At 44.4% G+C, this 21579-nt stretch overlaps 1 protein-coding gene across 2 annotated transcripts in view; it reads right to left on the reverse strand.

Moving 5' to 3' along the window:
- Cmtr1 (Cap methyltransferase 1) overlaps nucleotides 1-21579 on the reverse strand; it is a 57029-nt gene that overhangs the window by 24140 nt on the left and 11310 nt on the right. For both annotated transcript variants that reach the window (XM_089556428.1, XM_089556427.1), the window contains 13 exons: nucleotides 21056-21136; nucleotides 18893-18924; nucleotides 17797-17958; nucleotides 17002-17094; nucleotides 13880-13951; nucleotides 13673-13767; nucleotides 11280-11352; nucleotides 8140-8332; nucleotides 6292-6410; nucleotides 5103-5199; nucleotides 4497-4629; nucleotides 2020-2205; nucleotides 855-911 (listed from right to left, as the gene is read on the reverse strand). In XM_089556428.1, the coding sequence (XP_089412554.1) occupies nucleotides 855-911; nucleotides 2020-2205; nucleotides 4497-4629; nucleotides 5103-5199; nucleotides 6292-6410; nucleotides 8140-8332; nucleotides 11280-11352; nucleotides 13673-13767; nucleotides 13880-13951; nucleotides 17002-17094; nucleotides 17797-17958; nucleotides 18893-18924; nucleotides 21056-21136 (1393 nt within the window). The remainder of the gene's footprint in view (nucleotides 1-854; nucleotides 912-2019; nucleotides 2206-4496; nucleotides 4630-5102; nucleotides 5200-6291; nucleotides 6411-8139; nucleotides 8333-11279; nucleotides 11353-13672; nucleotides 13768-13879; nucleotides 13952-17001; nucleotides 17095-17796; nucleotides 17959-18892; nucleotides 18925-21055; nucleotides 21137-21579) is intronic.

Raw genomic sequence — 21579 nt, forward strand, 5'->3', positions numbered from 1 at the left:
TCGCAAAGATTGTCTAAACGTTCATGGAGCCAAATTCGCGTGTATTCACAGCAGGGATGAGCAATATGGTAGTTTTGGAGAGGTGTCTCATTTAGCCTCATGCCCAGTCTCTTTTTGCCCCAGGGGGTGGGACAAAATGCGACATTGTGAAGTTTTAGATTTGATTAAATTTTATTGTGCTCCTATTCAGCTGGCCTTTTCATATTTGGTGAGCATGATGCCAGGTTAGCAGGAGGTAGGCTTTGCCTTAGTACATGAGTGACGTGTGATGGAGCAGCAAGCGTTCGCACCACGGTTCCCACTTTATCTCGCATTTGCCAACAGCGCCTCAGAAGATAATCCCACGTGAACAGCTGGTAGCCAGGTGGCCAGCACTCGTTTGCGGCTCGTGCCCTCGTCGATAGTGCCCCAGAACCCGTGAAATGGTCGGTTGTTGTAGCTTTCCGGCAGCTATCCTCTGCTCACGTTGGCTGCCATGGAGAGAAGGTGGTGAAAACAGCAAAAGCGTTCGTCCCAGAGTCAGATTTTTTACGTAACGCCGCTGTAATGTGAGGAAGCCGCCCTACCTGGCAACTAACCTGCCGCTGCTGCTTGTTTTTTTGTGGCCTCCGCAATCATCACGAGCAGCTCTGAAATGCCGCTAAAACTATGGAAGACGTCTCTCCTAGTTGCCATTCTTTTGCTGATTTAAATTTAGCGTCTCCAGTGCGAGTTTTTGGAAAAATTTTATATTAGGAATTTCGGCTCTATCGAACTATTTTATGATTTTTTATCAGTTCGCTGCAACGAGGTTTCACTGCACATGCTTCAATGTAAGTACACCCAGGTCAGTAAGGTGACAGAAAAACACATACCTGTTCTGGGCGAAGGCTTTAATCTTCTTTAGGTGTGTGACTTGGGCCCGTCCCAGCCTTGGCATCATGAAGAAAGTTGAAAATGAAAACATGGAGACAGAGGAGTGATACATCAAACATTGACAAGAAAAAAAAATACTTCTAACAAAGTGTGACCTATAAGCAAGATATTGCAACCACTCAATTCAGCCGATGGCAAACCATTCCTACGTAAGGAAAACTATCTTTTTCATTATTGCCCACAGCACACCAAAGGCTACACGAAAGATGAAGGCAGAACATGAACAAGCGCTGACTATCAACTGGGTTTATTAAAGAATGAAGAAAATATAAAAGCTTTGAAAGAAATTATCACAACTAGCAAGTTACCTAGAAGGCACATTCCCTCCGAGACAATGCAACAGAAGGGCTGCTGATACACATCGTGCCTTTGTGATGATATCTCTTGCTATTACAATGAACTAAGTCAAATGCAACCAAGCTGTGCACCAGTTCACTTAGTGATGGCAACAAAGCCCAGTGCAATAAATGAACAACATACTACTACTTCTAACACTTCCCATATTTCTTTGTGAGGCAACCAAAAGTGCGTGGACAAATGTTACATTACAAATTATAAAGAAGCGACCAGCAGACAGAGGTGAAGAAAACTTCATGACTCGCGAAAAATACAGTGAGGCCAAAACAGAACTTCACCCATTGCAACTGAACTTAGGTAAAATCCTGCTCTCTGAAGTGGCACCTACTCTGCCATGAAAGTGTTGTGATAAAATTCTCTTTCCTTAGTACAGCTTGATACCATGGTAATGACATAAACCAGGGGTCCTGAATTTTTCTTTTTCAGCCACAGGAAACTATGAAGATGCATAGTCGCCCAAAAATGATTCAACTTCTGTTAATGACTAACAACCAAAACAATGAAACCACATATTGTATAAGCAATTTAAGTTTGATTAGTCCAAGAACAAACTGGAGAGAGGAAAGGTGGGTTGTTGAGGCCTGCATGAATTATGGGGCTCGAGGAACCCAAAATGAACTACTAGGAAGAACCCTGAACACACAAACTGACCATGCGTATGAAGATGTCTGTCATGCGGCACTAATGTCAAGGCATGTTTCTAACGCAACATGCTTATCAACTTGCACACAAGATTGCAGCACTCACTTGTTGTTGGAGTCGCGGATGTACTTGGCGAAGGTGTCGTCGTCGTTGATCACCTCCAGGGGCACCACCTCGATGATGTCGTCCTGGCTGGTGACACTTGAGATCTGCTGGAAGCGGCAGCACAGCTCGTACATGTAGTCTTCGACGTCCTTGGTGTCGGGGCGACGCCACTTGCAGACGATGTACCTGCGCATTTTAAGGTGAAAGCCTTTAATGGCTCATACCCGCGGCTATGAGTCTGTCCGTCCGTCCATTACATCTGAAGTGAGTAATAACTAGTCATTACTAGTCAGAAGTCATGAATAGTTAGTCATTAACTAGTCATCAACTAATTAAGAACTAGTCATTAACCAGTCATGACTAGTTAGCCATAAACCAATCATGACTAATTGGTTATGACTAGTTAGTAATTAACGAATCATGGCTAGTTAGTCATTGACCAATCATGACTAGGTAGCCACTAACCACTCATGACTAATTAGTCATGACTAGTTAGTCATTAACCAATCATGACCAGTCATGGTTCATGGCTAATTAGTCATGACTAGCCAATCCAACTCACAGTAACAGCCAAAGTTGCATGGAAAGGCTGTCGCCTCGCGTACTTTAGATCGTCAAAGTGCCCCTGAATTTTTTTACATCACGGCTGCCATGAAGCCAGCATCAACCCATGCCAGAGGACTGTAGATGAAAGAAATGGTGCATTTATATGCTTCCAACCAACACTGGCAAAATGTTGCGCCAAAAGACACGAAATGTGTCAACGCATTCCGTAAACAACATGAACAGAACGTTTTTTGTAGAAACATAGAGGCTTATAGCATGGCGGTACTAATCTTTTGCAGGCCAATAAGCAGCTCTTTTTCAGACTATTAAGCCGGCTTCACAGCCATGCTGCACAATCAAGAAATGGTGGCGGGGCAGGCAATTTTTCACGCAGCAAATACGGGAATAGATTTTGCGTCTTAGGCAGGCCTGAGCGAATGGTGGGTTTTTTGGTTTGGAGCAAATAGCAATTTGTCGAGCTGCGAAAATAAGAAAATGTCAGGTGTGAAACGAATTCGGATACCAAAAATTGAGCGCAAATCGAATATACTTCCCAGAGATTTTTCAAACACTGTCAAGGTAAATTACGCATCAAATGTTCTGAAGGTGAAAGCTTCGTCAAAGAGACAGGATGGCTTTTTCCCTAGCGAGGCATCTAGTACTTGTGCACTAAAAAGAAAGAGGGCATTGAAGCTGAGTCAAACTTATTTCAACTGTATCGATTTTCTGCAAAAATAGTTCATTGGAACTTAGAGCAATGGAAATGCTGGTTTTAACTGCGATTGCATCGCTGTGCAACTGCCGTTTTTAACAGTGACTGCGTGGACATCTGCTTATTCACTTGAGACAAATACTCTAAGATTTTGAATACCAAACATTCAGATTGAATTGAAAACTCTACTATTCAACCGAATATTTATGCAGGCTGCCTAGTTTTAGGATGTAAAAGGCATTGAAGTTGTTCCCATGATAACACCACGCACTGCTGCCAAACATTGGCGAGCACTCTTGAATCTTTCATTTGATCATCAGCCATTGCGGCTACATTTTGACCAATGAGCAGTTAACTAGGGACAGCCAACCTTAAAGACTTCCAAAAAGGCTCTATACAACTAGGGTACCCGGTTTTCCGCGACTGCGTGAAAGATCGCGGATTTGCGCATATTTTGTGGAATTCTATGCTAGCAACCACATTCTCTCTCTCTTTTACTTTATTGTGGCAACAAACATCAGTAAGAGCCACAGAATGGTGGAAATGTGATTTAGTAATTTAATCGTGTGAATTATCCTTACAGCCAGGATGGGGCAACAAATAACTGATGCCTTGGCATGCCTGCTGCCCTATACATTAGAGTAAACTATAGTGTGTCACGTGCGGGGGCTCTAGCAACAACAATGCTTCACAGCCTTCTTCTATGGAAAGGGTCGCAATATTTAAGCCTTTTTACAGCACTATGAATAAAGCAATAGTTGTGAAAACCACATTAATTTCGAATGAAGTTCACCATCCATTTGCCTTGTATTGTTGCAGTATCAGGCTGCACAGGTAAGAAAAGTGAATGGCAAGTGGGCGCCAAACTTTATTGGGGGGCCCGTCCTAACTACACATCAGGGGGCAGGACTGTGTACTGGGCCAGATCAGAGAGATCATTCAGTCCCTGAGAAGGCATCGCATCAAACAAGCGCCATTCTTTCCCTACCAAGCACTACCCGAAGTTGAATTGTGAAAGCCACCTTCAAGTTTACTTATTAGTTTACCCCACAAGCCCTTTCAGGCATTACATCAAGGGGAGATAATATAAACTGCACACAAGACAAAATGAAAGAATACAAGAATACAGCAGGTCGTGAAGGAAAGGCCCGTGTGGGGCCCTATATAGTATAACATTCTAGGCACTTTTGGATGGCGTGCCAGTCGTGATGCAACTTGCCTCTCGGAATTGGCAGGCCGACTTGTGTTGGGCTTGAATATGCAGACATGCCGGAATGTGCGGTACATCAGGTAGACTAGGCCGACACTGAACACGGTGAAGATGTCGAACAGCTTGCACACAAAGTGGCCACCTGGGAGGAAGGTGGGGAAGACGAAGGGAAACTGATGAACCTAAACATTGACAATTGTTAGGGTGGGCAATAAAAATAAATACAGAAAACAGTGTCCAGTCTACACTGCCTAAGGCACAAAGATCAACAGGAAGGACTGGGGGCAAGATGGGAGTTATAAACAAGTCCTTGGAAAGAACCAAATTCTATTTAGACCACACATTTGTACACATTCCTGTGCAAAGGTAAAGGCTGATTGTCTCCTTGGCGCGTCCAAAAGGCACTCAAAACGCTCAGCACTTGTTGGCCACCCATCACGGTGCCTTAATGGAAAGGACATGGGATGGAATGGGATGGAGCAGGAATGGGATGGAGCAGAAATGGGATGGAGCAGGAATGGGATGGAATGGGAATGGGATGGAGCAGGATGGAATGGAGCAAGAAAATATGCGATACAATAAAAGCAGGTGAGAGGCCCAGCACTTAGCACTCACCTGTCCTCAGAACAGATAATGCCATGTAGAACTGACATAGGTAGAGCCTCTTGGAGAGAATCTCTTGGATGTTCTCCTGGCCTTCCACTGAGAAGCCCTGCATTGAAAAAAACAAACCATGATGCAACTGGGTCTTTTCTTTCTCTTTCCATGTCCACAGCTTTTAACACAGTGCACACCCTGAGCCCTGAAGCCACGTTCAGGCACTTCCTTCTCAAAAAGGAAATTTTGGGCAAGCATAGTAGACAGCAGATCTTCTGTCTTGCTTTGCTCATAAAAATCAGAAGACAGAAACTACTGACCCAGCACATCTTGTTTTCATCACTCTGGAGTGAAAATGAAAACCTGATAAGCCAAGCCAATGCCTGGCCTTTACAAACAAAACGTTTCTTAGCTTATACTGGACGCCATTCACTGGCAAGCTCCTAAAACTATTCACCATTCATATGGTGCCAAAGACAACAAGAGAAGATGGCCAGCAGTACAATGTCAGATCGGAGTCATAGAAGAAATATCTCAACCAGCTCAGCCAATTTCTCATACCCCTGAAACAAGGAACATCGAAAAGTTTTGATCATCGATACTCCTGTTTTATCTAGCTAGCTCAGCTCACTCCACAAAGAACAAGTCTTTTCCGGCCAAACATCAAGCCACATGAATATACCATACAAAAAAGATGGTCATCACCTCAGACTAGAAAAGAGGCTGCAAACAATTCGACAATTCCAAAGATTCTGTTGTGTAGTAAAGTATTCGATATTCTATTCCATCTGAATGCTTGGTATTTGAAATCTCGAAGCCAGAAGTATCAATAAATCAATGAAGTATCAATAAAAAAGTATCATGGATGCCTATACTATCAAACATGTGTTGAATGGTAGGACTAGCGACCATAGACAGATCCTCTGAAGTGATACAACAAAAGCAGCCGACTTTAAAATTGATGCACGTAACTGATGCACGTAGGAACAAAACGCTACACAGCTGCACGATTCAATGGAAATGGCCAGGATAGAGAGGCGATACTCATCTTAAAGGGACAGCCATGTTAAAGGGGTACCATGTATCATTAAAATTCATTCCTCCATTTTAGAACTACATCAGGAGTTAAAAACTAAGCCTGACACCCCCAGGCTAGAACAGCATGCACAATGTAACTGAAGTTAAACGGGCAGCAAAGCTCTCTTACGCCATCGGCCATGACGAAGTGGACCCCCTGGTTGTCTGTGCTGGCCTTGACGAACCTGGAGAAAGCTCGAATATTCTCGGGGACGAAAATGTCTCCGTCACCGGCGAGCTCACCGACACCTGCATATGGCACATGACGTACACTCAGTCGTCATTGGTGGCGAAGACCTTTCTCAGCACACAATGAGCAGCTTGAAGTGCTTTGGCATGAGGAGCTGAAGAAGGCATATTTCTTTCAGGCAGTCTTCAATTTCACAGCAATTTAGTAAAAGTCAGGATTGAACGTGTCAGTAATGATGAACATTAACTGTTGCAGTGTGAGCGGCAAAGGACTGAAAAAAGGTGACTAGAGATATGACAAAGAAAAACAGGAAAAAAAGTCGGTGCTACTTTATTACTTGTGCGACAGTCAGTTTCAAAATTACAGCGAAAAATTTCCACACGCATTTCTTCACACACAGCCTGTAAACATTTTTAAATGCCACATGTTTTCGTTGCAAAGCTTTGAAGACCATCACTGTTACGATCTAAGTGGGCTGAAGGCCTTCACTTTCTTGCGACAAACGGCATTAGGCATCCAACTCCAGTCCTTGGAGCCAATACTTTTCAAAATTGCAACAATTTTGGCAAGCTATTTCATCTGATAAGATGATAAAAATAACTTCCCATGTCAAGTGCTGATGTTAAATCACAAGGCAAGAAAAGAATGTACAGTCTGGGACAAAAGTCTTTGGACCGCGCAATCCGCAACCAAAAAGCTGACGGCTCTATTATTAGCTGCCGGCAGGAGACCACAATCGCGGAGGTGAAACTAGAGGATTTTGACTTTCATCTGCACAAGTGTGGTCTCCAACTGACAGCTAATTATAGACCTATCAACTTCATTTGTGGATCATGCGGTCCAGAGACTTTTGTTCTCAACTGTACAAAGGGGCTTCCTTAACCCAATGCCTCACTCAGCCTTGCTTCGTCACTTTGCTCCTGAAAATGCGTTCGATAGTAGCTAGCCAGCAGCTATGCAATTACTTTCGTCTGTACAGCTTTTTGATTCTACAAAACACAGGAATGCAATCAAGCTCCTCTAGTGGACCATTATCTCTCGGCAATGTCAGCCATAGCTTGGCTCAAACAGAAAGGGAGTCAAGTGCATAACAAGTTGGTCTAAATCAGCTTGCAAAAAAAACACAAAGAAAACAAGTATACATAATAAAAGCCTAGAGGCTACCACAAAGAAGGAACACAATCTCTTCTTGTAACAAGGAGCAAGTTTACAGAGCCATATAAGGGAAGTAATAGGATAAAGTTCTAAAAAAGGGGTTAGCAAAAGAAATATGCTGCCATACCCCTTGGTTAAAAACAAAAGAAAACAGCAGCCAAAGACACAATTCAACCACAACAGGAAGGAAACCAGGCAGAAACCAACAGAAGCCAACTGTATGTTTTTTTTTGCTGATTTCCAACTTCTTAATTAGTTTTTTCTGCTGGTAAATCAGGTGAGTACATACCCTGTGATAAGTGGACAGCAAAGCATCACAAAGAGGTTGGGGAACAAGGGACAAAACGTGCATCGCGTGATCGTGCCTGCTTTAAGTGTGCTTTGTTCAAGCACTTTTAACAGTATACTTCCTTCAATAAGATAAAACATAAAACAAGAAATACTTAGAAAAGCCAGCCAAGAATAAACAACCAAGAGACTGGAGGACTACAATAAAAAGCTCCAGCTGGTTCCAAATTATGAGCAAATTTGCAACAAATGTGCGCTGCGACACTTATAGTTCGCCTCCATCTTTGAAACAGTTTTTGCTCACTTACAAATGCACAGACGAATGTCTTAAGAAGAGCTGCTCACCATAGTAGGGTTCAAACGTGTCGGGAGACCCCGCAAAGAAGTCCTCCAGTTTGAAATCGTTTGCACCCTTCAGGGTGAAACCGAAGCCCTTGGCCTGCCAGCCCTTGCGCCACAGCACATACTCCGAGAAGCCGCCAGGCCCCGCACAGATGTCGGCAAAGTACAACAGGTCTTCAGGGCCCAACACAGAGTCCTGCAGTGCAAACAGCACAAATGAACCACTTAAGCAATGCAAATGCATAAATACAAAAAAGGCCACCACTGTCTGGAAGACGAAGTAACGAGCGTTAGCTACAAGTCCCAGTGCGAGATGCGCTGTTTTCTAGTTGCTGCCACAGATGGCGCTGTGATCTCAGGGTGGTAGCAGACCCCACGAAATCTCCAAACGTGATGAGTAAGAGCTAACGCTCTTAAAAAAAATGCGGGTGCTCATCATCATCATCAGCAGCTCAATTAAGCCCATTGTAAGACAAAGGCCTCTCCCATATCTTACCAATTAACCCTGTTGTGTGTCAGCTGCGGCCACTCTATCCCCGCAGAGTTCTTGATCTCATCCACGCACGTAACTTCTTGCCGCAACCTGCTATGCTCGCCCACTCTTGGAATCTATATTCCACTACCCTTAACGATCACTGGTTACCTTGTCTTCGCATTACATGCCCTGCCCAAGCCCATTCATTCCTCTTGACTTTGACTAGAATGTCATTGACTCACATTTGTTCCCTGACCCACTCTGCTCTCATGCTGTCTCCTAACGTTGAACCGATCACCTTCCTTTCAATAGCTCCCTCCAGTCCTCAATTTCAAACCTCTACATTAGCCCCCATGTTACTGCCCCATATGCGATCAATACAGCAAGATGCACATTTCATGCACTTTTTAGTGAGAGAAACAGGTGCTACTTTGAGGCAGCACAGAGATGCTGTTATTTTGGACAAGATTGTTATTTTTTTATTTTTTTCACAGTCACAGCATCATAAGTGTCTGCACTGGTATGTGCAAATAGCGGTTTTTTAGTTCGAAGTGAACAGCAATTTTCTTTGAATAATTTCGAATCGAATATTTCATATACTTCTGGAACACAAAAATGTCTAATTGGCCCGATAAACATTTTCGAGATCATGTATTTTTTGAACAGACAAGACCACTACATGAAAAAAAAGAGAGAATGCTTTGAAGCTTTGTCACACTCATTGAAGCTGTTGAGTTTCTTCAAAAATGGCTATACTGGAAACTGGGGCAGCCAACCTACATGTGATGCCAATGGTATTTGTGGAGTGTGAGACCTACAAGAGGGACCTCCAACTGCTGCTCCTAATTGTGACGTCACTGCGCAGTTGTTGCTTTTAGACGGTGACTCCGTGACACCTGCCAGGTATATACGCCGTGTGCCCAGCACCATCCCATGGTGAGGCGTCGGAAAAGGGCACCCATTTTCATGTGTCTCGCACTAGCTCCCCTTCATCGCGCTTGTTTATCGGATTTTGCACGGAGAAGAATGGCTGCGGCAGCTGCAGTCAGCTCGGACTCGTCCTGCGGAAGTCAAGGGAACTCCGCACTCGCTGAGTAGAGAGACTTAGCACAGCATGATCTGCTGTCCCGTGGTGCAAATGTAAATGTGCAGATCACCCTGAGGATGCCACAAGGCACCAAGCACCAGTCGGCTGTTTGCACGCCTGCCCCGTCGAAACCAATCAGCACGCCGAAGCGGAACGCACTACACAATGTCTCTATTGACACATGCCACTGCGCCGGTTACGGTGTGTGCGCACCACGCATTTGACCGAATATTCAAAATTATCGAACATTTGCACACGCCTAGTCTGCGTACAAACACACGTAGTAAATCTAAAGACACAGGACATTTCAACAAAGGCTCCAAACAAGGTTTGAAAAGATGGGTCACTGAAGTCGAAAAAGATGCTTTCTATTTTTATTTCAGTATACTGCAAGCCAGAGTTGGCCCAAGCAGGAGTGGCATACAACTAAAAAAAATTTCTAAAAGAGCATCAGCTACAACACCGCGAGTCAGTAAACAGGACACAAATCCAGAGTCATCAAACAAGGTACTAGGAGCCATACAATAAGTTCTTTAGCCCCTTCTCAAAATTCCTAGACTTACATAGACCCGAAGGAAGACCATTCCACTCCGCGACAGTGTTCGGAAAAAAACTGTTCTTAAACCCACTAGTTCGTGCGAAAATTGGTGCTAATGATTGCTCATGTACATGACGTGTTCTCCTAGTGCTCGCCAGCTTCACACAATCAGGAAGATCTGCCTTCAGATTTCCGGACATGTAATTATGAAGCAGTACTAGACGGGTAACTTTTCTTCTTATTGCCAAGAACTGCAAATTACTCTTTCGAATTAATGCAGTTGGAGAGTCTATCCTTCTATATTTCCCATAAATAAAACGAACTGCTTTTCGCTGAACACGCTCCAGTTGAGCAATGTCTTTCTTGTTATGCGGGTCCCACACTGCTGCCGCATATTCAAGTCGGGACCTAACACAAGCCTTGTATGCAGTGATTCTGGTACTCACGGGAGAGTTTCTGAGTTTCCTTTTAATAAACCATAATTTCTTTACTGCTGATGAGCAGATGTCAGCTATATGAGTGGACCAAGTAAGTTTGTTCGTGAGGGTTACTCAGAGGTACTTATAGCTTTCTACTTCTAAAATGGGATGATTGTGAAGTATATAACTGTGAAATCTGGACGCTTTTTTTCTTGTGATTCTTAATAATACGGTTTTGTTTGGGTTAATATCCATGCCCCAGCGCTCACACCAGTCTGCAATTGCTAGTACAGTTTTTTGAAGTGACAAGTGGTCAGAATCACTTACTACCTCTTTAAAAATTATACAATCATCGGCAAACAGCCTCACCTCTACATCCTTTTCAACAATATCCACTAGGTCATTCACATAGATTAAAAATAACAGGGGTCCCAAGACACTGCCTTGAGGAAGACTATCGATTGACAGCTATCGATTGACAGACTATTAAGACTATCTATTGATTTGACAGCTGGCAAACCGAAAAAAAAAAAAAAGCAGCCGACATTAGTGGATCAAATAGGCTGGTTAACAGCGAAAAACCTTCGTTATCAATAGAAGGCAAAACCATGGCATGGCACTCACCCCATTTTCGTCCTTGGGAGAAGTGAACATGAAGTCAAAGGCGGCATCCATGTTCGCCATCTTCATGGCCGCCCTGCAGAGCAAAGCACACGTCATGTAAGCTCCCTCCAGAGCATGCGAGAAAGAAGGCATTCATTTTGCTTTTCTGTACTTCTAGAAACTGCTGCTTCAGTCTTAAATTCGCTGAGTGCGACACATCAAAAAGCAGCTCATTAGTCAGCAAGCTCCATCATATGCAAATGAGACTGCTTCTTGCACTTCAGTGTTCAACTTAACTTTTTTTTTTTTTCATAGTGTTAAACCTGGATATAATGAAGCTGAAAAAATGCCGCGATTTTTCGTTACATGCACGTTTTTACTGCGTGTACTTGTTGCATGAAGACATGAAAGGACACTGCAGAATGGAAATAAAGGTTTATGGTTTATAGGGTTTAACATCCCCAAAGAAATTTGGTTTGGTTTGGTTTGGTTTATGGGGTTTAAAGTCCCAAAGCGACTAAGGCTATGAGAGATGCTGTAGTGGAGGGCTCCGGAAATTTCGACCACCTGGGGTTCTTTAACGTGCACTGACATCGCACAGTACACGGGCCTCCAGAATTTCTCCTCCAAAGAAATTCTAGCCGCTGCGGCCGGGATCGAACCCGCGTCTTTTGGGTCAGCAGCCGAGCACCATAACCGCTGAGCCACCGCGGCGGCAAAAGAGACTCTAGTGGCTCAGGCTATGAGGGACATCACAGTGGAGGGCTCCGGATAATTTCAACCCCCTGGGGTTCTTTAACATGTGCTGACATCGCATGCGCCTCTAGCATTCCACCTCCCTGAAATGTGACCACCACGGCCGAGATCGCACCCACGTCTTTCGGGTCAGCAGCCAAGCACCATAACCACTGAGCCACTGCGGTCAAGATGAGACGCAATGTAGTCAGTGGAATCACCTTGCAGTTGTTCACAGTCAACCGCCTTATAAACGCTGAGCAACACTTTTCAAACGCGCTGATACGGCAACTGCAGCAGCAGCAACCGTTCGAGACATTTAGAGTAGGGTGACCCTATTGGTTTACCCTTTGAGGGTCGAATTATTTTGAAGAAAACTTTCCCAGGTGGTCAAATTACTTTATTGCGGATCTTGAATCTACAAAATGTATATAATCGAGAATAAATAGTAAAAAAAAATTAGGAACAGTACTTTGGTGACAGCATCACTCACAACTGGAAAATGTTCAATAGAATAGAATAGCAACGGTGATAAGCAAGCTAAGAGCAGCACCAATAAAGATAGAAATCAACTTTCGCCACCTCTGCAAAACAGTGCCCACAAAGAGAAAACACGTTTCGCGCGACTCCGTTGCGATCCCGCAGCGGAATCGAAACCGCATAGGCGCATTGCCACAGAGGGCGAGAATACCTCGCGAGCAACGGTGATAAGCAAGCTAAGAGCAGCGCCAATAAAGATAGAAATCAACTTCGGCAGCCCCTGCAAGATAGTACTGACAAAAAGAAAACTCAAATTTCGCGCGACTCCGTTGCGATCACGCGGCGAAACCAAAACTACAAAAGGGGTGTTGCCGCAGTCTGTGCCGCCGCGCTAAAGCTAGACATAAGTTCTGCTTATCTCCGTAAGAAGGCAGCACAAAATTCAAACACTTCTTGTAAGTCCTAAGAGGTGGCAGCACCCCCCAGTGAGCACGCATTGTTCTTTTGGCGCAAAATTTGAAACGGAAGATCGAAACCGTACCCGTACGGCAAAGACCTTGCGGAACAGAAAACCGCCGCCGTACATATACGGCAAAAACCTTCAAAGGGTTAAGGGCAAGGGGAATAGTGGGGAATAACACCCCTCCAGTTATTGTCCTGCGCATTCGCACTGGTGCCCTCCTATTCCCCTATACCTCTAACTGATAGGGTCAGCCTATTCCAAAAGTCCCTATAATCTCTGCTGCTGCAGCATGCACAATGCCATTACGTGCTGTGTAGAGAGAGAGTGAGAAAAGGGGGAGAGTCAGAGGCACCCGCCTCTTCCTGTACGTCCCCTCTTTCAGTCTGCCTGGCCACTGTTACCCTGGGAAGCCGCTTATGTTGTGACTGCGTTTGCTTCTTGTGATCCCAGACATTCCTCTTATGGCAGTACACATTTTATAGTCTTGCAACTTTGTCATGAACCGGCCCAATTTCAGGTAATGTAGCACAGCTGAGCTAGCCAAGTGAGTTCGTTATATCATGGTCCACTGCCACAACACCTTTGTAATTTGGAGTTCCCAAATACACGCGCTTAAATATGGGGAGGGCTTTGGGGGTTTCAGAAGCTTCGTAATACTGCGAAATTAGCTACGCAGAGTTTGGTTACACCCAGGTTCAACTGCATTGTGATGAACTGCACAGAAAGACAGAATTACCTGTTCAGGAAGATTCCACCTCGAATGGTCTCGAAAGGGTTTGACCGTGTTCTTGCCCTCCGCATCTCCTCTGGTTCTAGCCTGTCAAACACACTCTGAAAGACAAGACGACGAAGAAAAGACAAGATGCAAGGTTAAATTAAGGAGGAAGCGGAGCCTACAGACCTGAGATGCTTCAACTAAAAAGGAAAACGGAGTGCCACTTGCCTTGCAGTCGAGGACCTCTCTGAGCACATCCTCATCACAGAAACAGGTCTCATCATCTATGGTCAGCTTTTTCTGCAAGACAGAAAGCAAGCAATGTGCTGAGGAGGTGGCTTGAAATTTGAGCAGCTGAGGATGAAGCTCCTTTCTGAAATAAACATTTTTGACTCCAGCTGCCCAAATTTACACTTTGTGAGCATGCTGGGCAGCAATGTGTGTGTGTGTGCGTGTGTGTGCGCGTGTGTGTGCGTGCATGCGCATGTGTGTGGGGTTTGGTTTAGGTTTGGTTTATGGGATTTAACGTCCCAAAGCGACTAAGGCTATGAGAGATGCCGTAGTGGAGGGCTCCGGAAATTTCAACCACCTGGGGTTCTTTAACGTGCACTGACATCGCACAGTACACGGGCCTCTAGAATTTCTCCTCCAAAGAAATTCAACCGCCGCGGCCGGGATCGAACCCGCGTCTTTCAGGCTAGCAGCCGACCACCATAACCACTGAGCCACCGCGGCGGCGGTGTGTGTGTGTGTGTGAGTCACAAACGCGTGTACGGGCCACACTTTTTTTTTCCAGATTCGAGGGCCAATTTTTGGGGTGCGGCCCATGCATGCAATGTGCAAAAAAATTTTTTTCTTAAGTAGAAACACACCAATCAGGGAATGAGCGGCATTTATTCTGCGTTCAATCGTCACTGTGCTCTGTTGCGCGCTCATCCCACAAGAAGTCGTGCAGCATGTCCGCTGTCAACGCGTAGCCATTGTTCCGCACTTCCATCACATAGCAGAGCAGCTCTTCTTTCAGTTCGGGAAACTCGCACGACTTGCCTCGGAAAACGCGCTTTTTGCAGCTCGTGTTTCTCAAAGCATCTTTCTGGTTGCACCATCATCGGAGGCACCCCCCCCCCCCCCCCCCCCCCCCACACACACACGTCGAATTTCCTGCCCACCGCATGCTTGCTGTGTCCGAGAGCTAACTCCCAACCATGTAGCTTAAGGTGCTTGGCCATCATGCTAAGACTGCAATGCTCAGTGGCAGCACGCGAAAGCCACAACCACCACAACTACGGCGATTATGCTAACATGCCACAAAAATAACAAAAGGCTGGAGGTGACGATACTGATGCCGATGTGGATAGCGGGAGGTCGCGGCGGAGAAAAAAATTGACTATGGTGATGATGACTGCGACCTCGGGCACCATCCATGGACGGCACTTGGAGGCTCCTGGGCATGTGCGTGGCCTCCGCAATCAAGCCCACTATTGCTCGCAGCCGGAGCTGATCGTGGAGGCCAGGGCACCTGCATTTAGAAGGCTATTCCCATCTGGGTCGTGGAAAGTTTGGGTGCGGCCCTTACACGGATTTATTTTTTTTGTAACATTTTCTTCGGGAAAACGGGGTGTGGCCCATACACGAGTGCGGCCTTTACACGCGTTTATATGTATGTATGTATGTATGTATGTATGTATGTATGTATGTATGTATGTATGCATGTATGTACGTATGTATGTATGTGCGTGCGTGCGTGCGTGTGATGAGCTTCCCTTCGCAATGCATTTTAAAGTTGCATATATTTACATCATGCCAATTACCAATAAAAATGCACTGAAAGTGCTGCTTTAAACTTTCCTAAGGTCATTCAATGAAACAAGCGTAGCTGAAGAACTTCAAACCTGAAAAAACAAAAAAGCCATTGCGTCCTTTGTGTGAGAAAAGATGTCACAAAATTGTTTCAAGATGCATGGTTCGATGCAATAGCAAATAAACTAACAGTTATCAATCATCAAATGCACCGTCACCTTCAGTGGTAGCTGTGGTGTTCGATTCGGGGAATTTTTCCTTTCTCAGGGAATTTGAACACAAGATTTGGCAAAAAGGAAATTTTTTCAGTTTCAGGGAATTTCAGGAGGTGAAATTGCCTGACTTTTCCCAAACTGATGGCGTTTTCAAGTTGATGCAGGGAAAAAAGGGCCTGATGTAGGAATTTTTGGGTCTAACTAAGGGAATTTTTCAGATTTGGCATGGAAAATCACTGCCAGTAGTAAGGGGCTCATGAAGTACCAATGAAGGTGATGGAGCAGCTATGGGGAACAGGATTGGAGATACAGCCAACTTTTAATAACACATCCTCAAAGGGGACCGAAAAGTTTGCTTAGACCACGCAGAGTTCAAATTTTTATTGTGAATTTAATGTGTCTTATTTCTACCCCACTTTTGTGCACTTTCACGGTAATTTGTTTGGACTATGCAAAGTTTCAGTTAAAGAAATTTAAAGTGACTTTAATGCATTTCCTTTCTACTTTACATCAGCGCACTAGGCCACTTTGATATGCTTAATGCTGAATGGGACCAAGCCACAATTCAAATAAACTGCAAGCCTGAGTAAAGCGAGTTTTCCCAGAGCCCCTAATTAGACCATCGTTTGTAAGAGCACTAGCATCATTTGCTTACCCTGGCTGAGGTGCCCACGTCTCGATCGAGGCAAAATGAGTAACGCCCGTGTGCTCCGAGATGTCAGCACAGGTTAACAGAACCCCCAGGTGGTCGAAATTATTCCAGAGCCCTCCACTAAGTCGCTCTTCACAGCCTATATGCCACTTCAGGATCTCAAATCGGAAACACACTACCCCGCACACAATATATGCTTGTCAATCTCTGTGCTCTGCTCCTACAAAGAAGGCCGCCGCGGTGGCTCAGTGGTTACGGTGCTCGGCTGCTGACCCAAAAGACGCGGGTTCGATCCCGGCCGCGGCGGCTGGAATTTCTTTGGAGGAGAAATTCTAGAGGCCCGTGTGCTGTGCGATGTCAGTGCACGTTAAAGAACCCCAGGTGGTCGAAATTTCTGGAGCCCTCCACTACGGCGTCTCTCAATAGCCTTAGTCGCTTTGGGACGTTAAACCCCATAAACCAAACCAAACCTACAAAGAAGCACTGCAGTTACTGTTCAATTTATATGCTGGACCGCAGCAGACGGAGTTAGCCTACACCCCTACTTTTTGCCAGACACACACAGAAGAAAAGGAAAAAGAAAAGAGGCCCCACAAAGTAAAAGGGCTTAGGAACATGCCAAGAACTCCTGAATGACTTTGACGCCCACATTACAGGTTTGATCTCCTCGGCACCAATCTCACCTTTCCCTCCGTCACCCACTCCCGGAGGCCCTTGATGCTGGGTGGTTCCTCCTCGCACTCGGGAATCCATTCCAACGGTTCCTTCACGTCAACCTGCGCGGAGAGCGTGACGCCACTGTTGAGACCACACTTTGAGAACCCTGATGAAGGAACGCCCACAAGCAAGGCTACTAAATGGTGGGAACCAGTGATTAACGAAGACTTGCTACAAAGAAACAAAGAACAAAGCATTACTGTGGTGGCTGTAGCTGAAAACAGTCACTGCAAGGTTGCCATATAATGGAAACACCGGTGGTAATATGCACCAAGTTTTTTGCAACAGAAGCCAAAATTAAAAAAGGGCAAAAAAAAAAAAAAGAAAATGTCGCGCTGCTTCAGAATACAAAAGTGGCCGTTTCCGTGGCATGGCACTAATGCTTTCTAAACATATTCAGCATTTATATAGGTTTTAGGACCTCCACCCATAGAAAAAAATTGCCCACTGGACATTAACAAAAGTATTAACAATACAAAAGTATTCTGAGCATATACGAGAATATATATGTACACCATAAACCCTAAAAGAACCTCACATGTTCTACAGACGCTGTCTTGTTTGACCATGTTCATCTCAATAACATTTTACTCTATTGAAGCTGTTACAACTAGAAACTATCTGGCATGCACAAGGAGGTTTTCAAGAAAAAAGTTTCAACTTCAGCTTTGATGACCTTATGAAGAGAACTGCAGTGATGGCTCATAACACTGCAAGCACAAGATCAAAGGAGGGGGGGGTCAAAGGGCGCTGCTTCTCACCTCTTCCTCTTCAAAGTCCCAGGTGACGTCGGTGCTGGGCTCGAGCCCCTCCATGGAGAGACCCAGACCTCGACGGCCCCTCTGCTTGGATGTGGGGATGATGTCCCGGATTCCCTGGTTGTCCTTGCCCAGTCCGGTGCCAGCCTTGTAGCCCATGCTTGCCTAAAAGCCAGAGACGAACACACTATCGTCGGATACAACCGAAGTCTGCAGTGAAGCTCTGCCCACATTCAGCCTCTGCGCACAGAATTCCTCCACGACGAAAAAGTAGTCCGCTGCTGAAACGTGTCTTATAGCCTAAACAAGAAGCTTATCACAAGAAAAAAAATTATGAGCTCTAGAACACTGATACTTGGATTGTTTGATATAGTCAAACATTAAAAAGCTTATTTCATTTACAGCTGTGACTGGCCAGCGGAGTAATACAGGACGCCACAGACCGTGGCCCAGTGTTAGCAACTGCTGTTTTTTTAAGCTGTATCCTACTATAGCTGTAGGTTTCTATAAAGGCTATCACCGAATGAAGAGGTGCAGTCTCTTCCAGCTAGGGACAAAGTTTCTTCCTTAGTGCAAAATTTCCCAAAATAAGGCAAGTGAACACTTGCTGACTATGCAAGCTGAACAAGTCAGAATGAAAAAAAAGAACAAAAAAACAAACATCAAGATTAAGGCATAATGTCTCCTATATATTTGTCTTAGACATGTCTGCCCCCAAGTGCACTAATTTAATCTTTGGCTAAAAGAAGAGACCAGTATCACTGCAACGATAGCATGGTGCACATACAGCCAAAAGTATGAGACTGCAGTGCTTTTCATAAAGAAAAGATATCATCCATCTGGAGAACGCAACCAATCTAGAAGCATATATGAATTTAATTTAAATGCAGCACGTCTTTTCCCACAGCAAGCCCAGGGTGCCATTCGTGTCAAAACTTGGCACAAAACCTAAAAAGCACAAACTCTCTTTTTTTTTATCATAAAAGAACCAGAGGTGCAAATGATATGTGCACAATAGTTTCAGTGGTGTGCTATGGTAGACAACAGCTAACTAAGAAATGTAACTGTCACTGGTTAGTCCAACAAAAACTGAGCTTACCATGAGCTTCTTTGAAACATTGCTGTAGTGTCCTGAAACAAAAAAAATAGTCAGAAAGATAATGGCGTTTCAAAAAGTGAAGTTGATGTTAGGTTGGAGATACAGATCCCGCACGCTTATTCAAAAGATGGCAACAAAGGAGAAAGTGCCATTAAATTAACAGACTCATTACTACAAGACCGTATAAAACTACACAGTAGTGTGCGTAGGTAAAACGTGTAGTGTATATGGTTAAAAATTCCATATTTACTTGAGTAACAAACCCACTCATTTTTCAGCAAAGTTGACATCAACTTGGGGGAAGGGTTCATTAGGCAGGGAAAAAAGTTAACAGTTTTTTTTTTTGTGAGAGTTGAAATTTCATATCACATGTCCACCTGTACGTCCTTCATCAATAAAAGCATGTGGTCAGCCATGTCACCGGTGTTTAGCGTCATTCACTTCGAAGGAGCTCCAGTGGTGCCGCATTGCACACAAAAAGAAGCCGCGGAGGCCCTTACCATTACAGAACAGCTCCGCTTCCGACACTCCCGATAGCGTGCACGAGTTATAAACATTTGAGGGAACTGCGGAAAAATCGCCGCTGTCACGCAGTTTTAATCTTAAAAGGAGGAGACCGTTGCCCAGGTTCTCACAAAAGAAATTTAATTTCCACGCGAATGGCTTCTGGCAGTTTTTGGGGACACATTGGATAATTCGACATTCAGATAATTGGGACACTTCTTTCCGACTACCTTGATGTTTGAATTAATGAGGTTTTACAGCAGCGTCCCAAAGAGAAGACAGCAACAGTGGCAAAAACACCGGCCTGGAGGCATGTATTTCATGAACAAGTGCAAAGGTGTTCCGACTGGCTCTTCCTTACTGCCATGTACTATCGTGCTCAATATGAGCAACACCGCGTGAGTGTTCGGGCATACTGAACACGATTGGACGATCCAGGCAGCATGCAACTTCACAGATGGAAGACAATGTTGCGAATAGGAAGGAATTTTCTCCACAATGCGACATTTTCTCCACAGGCCACAAGCGTGGTCAGCATGCTTACCACAGGCATCAATCTAGTAAACTGCAGACATTTAGACATCACAGATCAAACGATGAAATGATCATTTAGATGCTTTCAACACAAGTCAAGTTGCTGCTTTTCTGCATTTCATAAGTGTTTCTACACTGGAGCCGTCCATGAGAACAATGCTGCTATAGCTGCTAAAGCAAAAGAAAGGAAAGTTGGGTCGGTGTACAGAAGTATTCATTTTAAGTGATATCTGTCCCCGTCCTTTCTTTCTTTTTTGCGCTGACATCATATAAAAACAAAAACCTGCTAAAGATCACCTGATGCACCCAGAAATGCTTCTCTTGAGGCCAAATATAGACTGAGCAAGTGTAACTAGAACTGGTTGCTTAGGTGGTACTGTGCTTAATGGAATACAACAAAAGATAGTATCTGCAGTGTCCTGATATCTGGCATATGTTCCAATAGGCCCCAAAATACAATAGACAATCCAACAATTGCTCATCTAACTAGCATTTTGTGTGATAGCTTCAGCTGTGCTCTCTAATAAACTGACAACGTGGCACCAATCTGGCCAGAATACACCCTGTCTATTTTACCACCACCACAAGTTAAAAGCAATTTTACCACCACCACAAGTTAAAAGCAACAATTAACAAGTGGCAAGATGCCATTAAAAGCAAGCAATGTTCACTACAGGCCATAAAAACAGCATCAAAATGCAGGCCAATCAGTATGGCTCATAACTACAGAAAGGTGTGTGATACACATAAATTATACCGCTGTCTCTCTAACTGGTCGGTCACTGGTCGGTCATTAATTATGTCTAATACTCCTAAACCTGCATAACCAAAGCAAGAGGATATACCGTAAAAACGTACTCTTTTAATGCACAAGCGAGCAATATCTTTGGATAAAACAAGTACTTCCAATTCCAGAAAAGAGCTGTAGCGCCGAAGCGGACAACACACAGAAAGCTAGACGGGACAGGCGCTTTCTGTGTGTTGTCTGTTTCGGCACTACAACCCCTTTCTGGAAACATGCACCAACTAGCCCCCCAACAAGTGTTACTCAGTTACATTTCCAAGCCCTGGCACGTTTCTTGAGGTTCTAAACTTCCAAGTTTAAAATGACTGTTCCAGACTTACCCCCCACGGAAATGCCCGAACCACTTTCAACATCATCGTCGTCTTCTTTTGATGAGTCGTGGGAGAACCTCTGGAACTTAGCTGGAACAGCGCACAAGAACAGCGCCAGTACAAGTGAATAATTTTGCTCACTCTTGCAGAGGACATGTAAGTGATCACAAGAAAAGGTCTGTGGCTGAAAGGCCGAAGATATAAATGGAGTTTTAAAGAAGCTTCAACAGTGACGACACACTGCCATTAAACACCTTTTTCACACTTGGAATAAATTTGTCGGATTCTGCCGAAGTATCACTGAAGTCATGTGTTGCCTTCAATCTAACAGGTAGCGTTCAGATACTTAAATACCAGAGCTGTATTAAGTGAAGGAAGAAATATTCATGTCAAAAACCAATACAATATACGTTCTGTTCTACACTTAGCTTGCATGCATTCAAAGAAAAGTATTAACGACCAAGATCCCAAACCTACTATGACAATAAACCCATCCATATATCAGCAATGAATTCCGCAGCATAACTCCCCCT

This window comes from Amblyomma mixtum, chromosome 8, assembly GCF_055824585.1.
Source record: "Amblyomma mixtum isolate Tamu chromosome 8, ASM5582458v1, whole genome shotgun sequence".
Taxonomy (NCBI): domain Eukaryota; kingdom Metazoa; phylum Arthropoda; class Arachnida; order Ixodida; family Ixodidae; genus Amblyomma; species Amblyomma mixtum.